The sequence below is a fragment of the Mytilus californianus genome, unplaced genomic scaffold, assembly GCF_021869535.1.
Source record: "Mytilus californianus isolate M0D057914Y unplaced genomic scaffold, xbMytCali1.0.p SCAF_14, whole genome shotgun sequence".
In the NCBI taxonomy this organism is placed as follows: domain Eukaryota; kingdom Metazoa; phylum Mollusca; class Bivalvia; order Mytilida; family Mytilidae; genus Mytilus; species Mytilus californianus.
The window spans coordinates 18395237-18405052 of NW_026262626.1; the positions used below are offsets into that span (position 1 = coordinate 18395237).

At 32.7% G+C, this 9816-nt stretch overlaps 1 protein-coding gene across 1 annotated transcript; it reads right to left on the reverse strand.

The window, feature by feature from the left end:
* Positions 1-3089: 3089 nt before the first annotated feature.
* Positions 3090-9376, reverse strand: LOC127724324 (uncharacterized). Its single transcript, XM_052231256.1, has 3 exons — positions 9324-9376; positions 7924-7996; positions 3090-5242 (listed from the first exon to the last, which is right to left on the reverse strand). Exons 2-3 carry the CDS (start codon positions 7983-7985, stop codon positions 4285-4287), a joined length of 1020 nt encoding a protein of 339 aa, XP_052087216.1. The 5' UTR covers positions 7986-7996; positions 9324-9376; the 3' UTR covers positions 3090-4284.
* Between the last annotated feature and the right edge of the window lie 440 nt (positions 9377-9816).

The window sequence follows — 9816 nt, forward strand, 5'->3', positions numbered from 1 at the left end:
TATAAGTCTTTTCATTAATTACAAACATGTTCGTGCATTTTCCATTGTTATTCAAAGCAAAATAATTATCTAAGATACCTGAGACGATCTCACTAAACAAAAGATCTCTTTTGTTTACTTATTGTACCTCGAACTTATTTACCCGGTGTAGGTCTTTAAGTTGCAGTTTTTTTTACTAAAAGTCCATCGGGCATGTCTAATTAGACACGCCCTCTTGGAATCGGGGGGCCCAACATAGGATCGGTTACAAAAAATAACTTAACTAACGATTTTTATCATGGTTCAACTTTATTCTATTAGCGACATACGTTTTACCTCAAGTCAACTCTCCATCTTATTAAAGTGATGCTCTTAAATTGTTTTGATTTGCTTTAGTTTGATCCACTTTGCATCTCGTCGTAAATATGCATGACATATTTTCCACTAGACATCAAGGGAGCAATTTATCAATCAGCATTATTAAGTTATGTAAAACCATTTGTCTTCAGTTGATAATTATCTCAGGCAGTTTACCAATACCAGTATTTATAAATTTGATTTTTTTAATTTCAGCATTTCTTTCTTTATCTTTTCTTTGCATTTAATCTTTTTGAAATACAAAAACGTAGTTCACATTAGGGTTTACATTATATCTTAGCCAACCATACTAGGAGGAGGGGAGTAGAACCGAAAACAATACGCATTGAGTGGCAATAAATCATAATTTACAACGACGGCAGTCTATAAAGTGAACCGATCTAGTTTAAAACGATCTAAATGTCCTAGTGTGACCGGGGTCTAGGGGACAAACTTTGCTATTTTAATTTTTTTTTATATCTGGTATAATAGTTGTTATAAAAGCAGCCGAACAGCCAAACTGATACACCCCTTTAGCAAGGGTATACTGTCAGACTGGAGAGATCCTGAGATGCCATTACATGTATTTCTATACCCAAGCCCTTTGGATTTGAATAAAATGAGATACAGGCATACATTAATGTGGCAGCTACCCAACGACACAGACAAATCAAAATACTAGGAGTCAACTCAGTATTTTGTTATAGAAAGATGCGTATACAGAATAGGCTCAAAACTGTCCCATGACTAAAAATTACGGAGTTAATTTAACAATATATATCACAACAGGGACATTTGATTTTATATATTAATTACCATTAAAGATATCCTAACAAGCATAAACATCACCTGTCATTTTTTTTTTAAATTTCGATCGATAGAAATTAAAGGAGATGTCATATATACTAGTAGAAGAAAAAACACTTCACTGTATAGAATAATGATAAAAAAAATGATGTTAATGAATGACGTCAAGTGGCATATAAAATGAATATTCATGACAATTAGATGTAAATATAATATGAGTATTAATCCTACTTTGTACTAGATTGACACGCTGAGCCAGTTTTTATTCGTAAGTTCAAATGATGATATCAGTTCGCAGGAAGAATAGTCACCCTACCCGGAAAAATTTCTGGCTCCGAACCGACAAGTCTGTGTTCGTACTGTAAAATACCGCTAATTTAGCTTTGAAACAGCAATAGGTTGGTTCCCTCCGTAAAATATTAGTATATACAAATAGTGTCAAGAATATCAATAACGGCCGGGTACCAGAATAAAACAGCAAATTATGTACCATTTTTTACGTCTTTGTTAGACCCGGAATGTACAAATGGTGTCAAAAATATCAATAACGGCCGGGTACCAGACTAAAACAGCAAATAATGTACCATTTTTTACGTCTTTGTTAGACCCGGTCGAGATTTGAACAAACGACCTCCGGATCTCGAAGAGAACACACACACACGAAACAAACAAGGAGAGCGATAGTCATAGAATATTGTTGATCATCTCCACTCGATTGCTTTTCTCACTTTCGCCGATTATCTCAACGATATTGATTTTATCGCTTGAGCCTGTACGGCTAAAGTGAGAAAAGCAATCGAGCTGAGATGACCAATGATAATCTGTTTATCGCTATTTTACCTATGACGACGTTGTCAATTTCATGTCAATTTCATTAGAAACGCCACGTGATCCCTTAGTTTCTAGCGATAATTTTACAATTTTTCATATCATACGACGCCGCTGAGAAAGAAAATTATCAGTCAGCAAGATCAAAGAAAATTTCGTGAAAAAGTGATAAATATTGGTTTCAATTAACAATAAAGGATAAATATATTAACAACGTTCGCAACATTCAATAACTCGCAAAGTCTTCAAAGATTCACAGATTATGATATATATATATGTTCCAATCGTCGTTACCACAATCCTTCAAAATTTCCAAGATTTGACCGACTGGTTTAGAATTTTCACCAGGATTGTACTAACATGAGCATCACGACTGGTGCCACATATGCGGCAGGTTCTGCTTACCCTTCGGAAAGTGACCTGAGATTACTCCAGACTTTTGGTGAGTTTTTAAGTTGTACTGTTACACCACTGTCCCAGGTTAGGAGGAGGGTGGGGATCCCGCTAAAAAGTTTAACTCCGCCACATTCTGTATGTATATATGTATCTGTTCCAAAACATGAGCCTGCAATTTCGTGGTTGTCGTTTGTTGATGTGTTACATATTTGTTTTTTTCATTTTTTTTGTACATAAATAATGCCGTTAGGTTGTTTGTTTGGATTGTTTTACATGTCATTTCGGGGGCCTTTCATAGCTGACTATGTTGAAAGACATACTGTGACCTATAGTTGCTAATCTCTGTGTCATTTTGTCTCTTGTGAAGACTTGTTTCATTGGCAATCGCACCACATCTCCTTTTTTATAATCATTTTGAAGAGATAATAATTTTTTTACCGTATATTTAAAATAAGAAAAAAGTAAAATCACAAAAATACTGAACTCCGAGGAACTAAAATTATGTAATAAATCGCGTAAAGTTACAACACGGGAAAAAGTAATTATTTCAATTAGATTATACTATAAAATGCTTGAGCTTTTAGATGCAGTAAGATATTGTTTTAACATAAAAATCCTTAAGCAATAGCTGCCTTAAGCTTGCTCATTCGATGATTTTTAAAATCATGTTGATTGACTATATGTATCAAACTGGGTTGAACATGTTAAAAGAAACACAAATATACCTTACATTTTTTATTTGAATAACTTATACATTCATTCGCATATACAAGATTTAACTTACATTAGAAGTTTCATTTAAATGGTATATTCAGATGCAATTGTTGGCTATGTGCATACTGAAATGAGTGACGGGATGAATCATATTTGAAGTCGCCGATTTAACTAGCGATGCATCTAGTAATACATACACAAACACACTAACACAAGCAAGTCAATTCCCTTTCGATTTGTGATAATCTATTTGACGTAGATTTTCTTCAACTTTTTCAAAATATTCTTTGTGTTTTTTCAGCACAAGAAGATTTATTTCGTCAACTGTCTTTTTACTTTGTTCATTCAATTCTGCTCGACGACGTTCAATTTCTTCTTTATCCGTGGTTGGATCTAGTGCGACAAGACTACCCAATCTGTTGAGTTGGTCCAAAAGATGGGTGTCCGATACTTCAACGTATGTGGATGTTATGGCATGAACAGCATACGTCATAGTGCTCACCTTAAACAGTTCTTCAAAGATAACTTTGTTTGTAAATTCGTTTATTTTGCCTTGTTTTAGCTTTGAATCAACTGCAAATGCCATATCATCTACTAAATTGTGCACGTTCTCGTGAAATTTCATTTTTATTATTGTAGAAATAGTTTGGAAAAACCTAACAATCTTTCCCCATTCAGAACGAACTTCTGCTATTGAATTCAAACCTTTAGCTAAAATCTTTCGGATGTCGTCAAAATTAACTTCTTCTATTTTGAAGCTCTCTAATTCTTTCAAAGTATTTGTTATCCTCTTGTTAGTGTTTAATATGTTTTGAAAAGTTTCTTCTTTACTACGTCTCGAATCTTCTAATGCATCTCTTGAACTTTCGACTTTTATACTCGATCTCGTTAGTTCATGCTGAACCAATGTGTCCGAGCTTAATATTGTTTGCTTCCACCCAGCTCGAGTTTTATACATATGTTCTTTTGCATCTGCCAAAAATTGTTTAACGTCAAGATGAATATCTTCAATGTTTATGACAACTTGTTTCACTTCATCGTCATCTCTCATCAACTCTTTATGGAGATCAATTAATTTTTCAGAATATTCTAATGCATTCTTGATTATTTTTATACCCTGATGATGAGCATCTGTATGTTCGGAATCCTTCGTAAGCTTTTTTTCAATATGTGAGATAGTATGTTTTAAACCTCTTACGTCATCTATTTTATTCCAGTCGGGTTCTTTTTGTCCATTTTACTACCAGCAGTGGCTATTTCAACCAATTGATCGACCGCTAGGTGTAGATCTGCTGCAAATCCAAATGCACGATTTTTTGCCCTGTCCTCATCTGATTCTGTTTCACGTTTGTCATGAACTTGATCATACAATGACTGATCTCTTCCAAATAGTAATTTCTTGACAACTCCAAATGTTCCATCGAATATGGAAAACGCCATTAGCTTCATCGAAGACGGTCCATCATCAAGTGCTTTTTTGAAATCTGCTGATGCACTTTTTATCTCCTCGTCGATTTCCTCAAATTTTTTCGTCAACATCTCTTTTTCTTCTTGTGATTTCTTAACCTCTTCCTTCGCGGCTCGAATAGCCATTTCTGTATCTTTGGCCTTATCCTCGTAAAAACCTTTTGCCATTGTGCTTGCTTCTAGAAGTTCACCCGTAACATTCATGAAGAGAAGAAAACGCGCTTCAACATCGAGCGACAGCTTGAGACACTCATCTGCGATTAATCCAATTTTCTTTAGAGTTTTTGTACTGAAATATTGCACTTCATCATTTGTTCCTTCTGTCATGACATTAACTAGTAATTTCAAATGGCTATCAATATTTGTCATATGTAACTTCATTGAATCCATATTTATATGCGCCTCATTGAATGCATCCCATCCAATATTTGTTAATTGCACCAGAGATGCACGGAATGAATCGGGGTATTTCAAATATTCAAACTGTTTTTTGAAAGATTTCGTTTTAAGTGTGAAGTCATTGTCAGTTGCTATAAGCAATAAATGACCCATCAAAGCTATTGCCTGAGGAGGGGAGGTCAACAGATTAGTCAAGCCTGCATAAGGTTCGATTTCTGTGTCAGCTATCTTTTTAGCTCTCTCTCTAAAATTGAGCCTGGAAATATCTTTCGTTTCTTTTCCTGCTTCAAACGTCCTAGAACACATGAAATATTTGAATGAATGTAGCGTTTGCAGCATACGATAAAACAAAAACAAAAAACAGGAATTTGAAAATATTAAAAACATTAAAAGGCATTTCATTAGAATAGCCTGCCATAATGAAATAGTATTTTGTTTGAAAATGAAACTATGAAAAATTAAGTAATGCATCAATTATAAACCTTTGATTTACACTGACCATGATGACGATGAAACTAATTCTTGAATAAAACCAATCAAGGGATCATGTGAGCCTTGATCACATTACAATATTCTAAGTTATTAGAGAATAATACTCCCTTACTTCATGATAAGTACTCGCTAACACTCGTCAATAATCATGAAGGATAGGGATTATCATTCTCTTACATATACTACGAGTATATGGTACTCTTATTAAGTAATTACCCGTATCAATGAGTGTCAAATTATATAAGAGTCGTAAACACTCATGATAATTTTGTAACTTATTAGTAAGTTCATCAAAGGTCCGGTTAATTTTGCAACTAATCAATCGTAAAATTTATAAAGACATTTGAGTTTGAATACCTATAACAAATATCTAAGTCACTGGTATTCTATTTATTAACTGTATCAGAATATAATCAATGAATAAGAGGTCTTTCAGGTAAAAATAAATAAATTAACAATAACAATAGACACTTGTTTGTCAAATTGACAACTTTTTACCTGCAACAATTTTAGTGTCCGACAAAACATTTAATAGAGATTTAAGAATCCATCAAAATAAAAACCGCCAAAAATTTTCGAATATCTTGTTCCCTCTGAATTGCAAAATTTTACACCCGTGAAAATAACCTGCTATACGGTATTTTGGGACCATGAAGATGTGTCGGTTAAAGCAGGATCTTGGAATACTCAGGTGTTGGATTATGCAGGTTACACTGTATATCAAAACAATCTGATTTTAGATATTTGCAAAATTGAATCTTTTGTTATGTTTAAAGATCTATAGATGAAATCTCATTACCTATTATTTATTTTGTTTTGTTATCATCGGTGTTAATATACTGGAATTTTATGCGACTGTCATACAAGTGAAATGTTCAGCTAGCTATAAAACCAGGTTTAATCCACCATTTTCTACATAAGAAAATGCCTGAACCAATCAGAAATATGAGAGTTGTTGTCCATTCGTTTGGTGGGTTTGAAATTTTTATTTTGCCATTTGATTAGGGACTATTCGTTTTGAATTTTCCTCGGAGTTCACTACTTTTGTGATTTTACTTTTTAGATTTATTTGGCAATTTTCTTAAGGTATCTAATGGTTATATCGCTATTGTCATATTCTGGGAGTGAACTTTTAATTACAAATCTTTCAGTGTGAGCGTTTCTAATGAAAATGAATAAGCACATCGGACGTACAAAATTTAAAAAGAAAAAAATACCAAAAATACCAAACTCGAAGGAAATATTCAAAACCGAAAGTATTTCCGTATGCAATTGCAAAATCAAAGTTCAAACACATCAAACGAATGAAATGTTATTTTCATTTTCTAAAGGAAGAATTAGTGATGTGTTTGGCTATATATTAATGCTGGTCACATGTTAAACGACTCAATACTCTGTGCCTAAGTATTGACATTATATATAGCATACTTTTCTTTACTGATCTGTTAATAATTTAGTAAAAAATAGTTCACTAGGTTTACATATGCTCAAGCTAGAATTTGTTGGCTATGTTTAAAAAGTGAAATCACAAAAATACTGAAATTCGAGGAAAATTAAATACGGAAAGTCCCTAATCAAATGGCAAAATCAAAAGCTCTAACACATCAAGCGAATAGATAACATTTGTCATATTCCTGACTTGGTACAGGCATTTTCTTATGTAGAAAATTGTGATTTATATAGATTTTAATTCTTTGGATCCGGCTAACATGGTTAACCCCGCCACATTCTGTCAGGATCCTGTAATTCAGTGGTTGTCGTTTGTTGATGTGTTTCATATTTAATTTTCGTTAATTTTTTGTACATAAATTCATGAAATTAGTCCGTTAGTTTTCTCGTTTGAATAGTTTTACATTTGTCATTTCGGGGCCTTGTATAGCTTTCTCTGCAGTATGGGTATGCTCATTGTTGGCGGCCGTACGGTGACCTATAATTGTTAATTTCTGTGTCATTTGGTCACTTGCGGAGGGTTGTCTCATTGGCAGTCATACCACATCTACTTTTTTATAATTATCATGAAATTTAGCCAAATACCAGCTTCTTAGTTAAAATTTATTGGTTTTAAAACTAATATTTCATTAAAATATGATATGTTGATCGGGATGTCAGATTTAGCGTCTCAAGGCGTTGAGGCATTTATTATAAAAACAAAGTTTTATTATTAAGTTGGCCTTTACCGGATATTTTGTAATTCAAACACACCTACTTTATCATGATGACAAATTACAAACTTGAGGTATTTCATTTAGACCATATTTTAGTCTGCTAAGTAATGTAAATTTTTAATGTTAGAATTCGAAAAAAAGCCTTAAAGTAAACTTATAATGGAATAGGAATAGAGGTGATATCTTACTTGTTTTGTTTTAAACATTTAAAGCACAAACAGTTGAATAACACACGTGCGAATGCCTAAGGGTGTTCCCAATTCGGTATAAGATTATTATTTTTTTTCCAAAAAATTGCAATGAAATAAATTCAACTTACCTGAGAATACATGTTAAAATGATAACACACGCAGGACGACAACTACCACTGCATACCTTCATTTTGTTTAAGGCTTCAATATAAAATTAAACATGTTGTACATATAACTGTTGATACGTCAATAAGAGAATCGTATGTTTAGTATCAACAACGTATATCAATAACTGTATTTTCTAAAAACCAATACAATCATAGGTACAAAGATTGACATGCCGAAAACAAAACACTTATAATATATGATGTGTTAGAGGTTAGGTAACATTAGTGTTAAATGATACACATTATGAAAAAATACCGAAAAAAACCCAATTAATAACATACAAGCACTTTTGGCAATCAGTAGGTCATTTTTCTCTGGGTTTATGTTTAAAACGATTTTTGAAAATAATATTTAACGTGAAGTGTTAACCAATGTCTGTCTGCCAATGAAATTATTCCTGATACACGCGAACTCTCTCAGGCGCACGAAACTTTCGGCTACCTACTGTGTATTTTGTCAGAGAACACTCTCATCCAGAAACCAAATGACGTTAACAACAATAGGTCTATGTACGGTTATCAATAATAAGCAAAACCCATACCATTGAGTCAACTATAAAAGTCCCAAAAGACCTGCTGTTAACGTGGTAAAGCATCTCAAACGAGAAAAACTAACGCCATAATGTCAGTACAAAATAATAAATGTAAAACAAATATAATAAACAACATCAACAGACAACTACTGGATGATGGTAGGCTCATGACTGAAGACAAGAACATACATAATGTGGAGGTGTTAAACATGCTTGTTGGTGCCCAGCCCATCTCGAACATAGGACAGTGGTGTAACAGCATAATCCAAGAAAAAAAATGTACAAAAATATAATTGTAAATCAAAAATGATATACATCAACAAAAACCAACACAAAATAACAGTTTCCTGAGTTGGGACAGTACATACAGAGTATGGTGAAGTTGAACAATTATACAGGCACCAAACGCCAACCAAGCCTGGGATAGTGGTGTAACATAAAAACAAACCATACAATCAGTTTAAAAGAGCTTAACTCAAGTGTTTTATCAAATCTATACAAAGCACAAAAACACAGAAGACAGATCTTACAGTGCTTGCAGTTATTGAAAGCTAGTTCAAAGCTAATAACAATGGATAAAAAAATTGATATTATAATCTAAAATAACATTCCATACACATCTAACATCCAATGAGTTTAGTGTGTTCATGCATTGCGACCTTGTCTACCCGCTTGACAGAATTTCTTCTGATTTTTTCAAGTTTATATAAACTGGGTATAGTTAAACATTTAATTACTTTTAAATTTTCTGAAGTCGAAACATGTTTAATGTGTTCATTACTTATCTGCAATGTATAGTATATCTTTTGCAGAGAGATATGCACTTACCGTTAGTAAATCTTGTAACAACATATATACGTGGCGATCAATTTGTCTATATTTAGATCCAGGTGAACCAGGCAATTTTTCGAAAATTGCAAGGTGCTCAACTGCTATGGAATAGTGATTGTATCATTTTATAAAAGTATTGTGAATAATAATATAAATTAATAATAATAGATAAAATTACACTAAAAGATTTTTTTCAATTTGTGTACCGTTATTTTCATTTTGTGTTTAATCGGCTTCGGTATAGAAAAATGTTTATCAAAGATATGTCTTCTTTATCCTTGCATGAATATTTTTTTTTATAATCAATACATTTATCAAAATAAAATAATTGATATGTGTGTGTAAGAAATTTTTTGAAGTAAATATTTTATTTACTATAACATGTTAAATAATTTGAAAATATAAATCAAGATTCAACCCGTGGTGAAACATTTCAATATACAATACGATTGTTTTGTTTCCAACGAAAACTCGGCCACAAATATTCTTT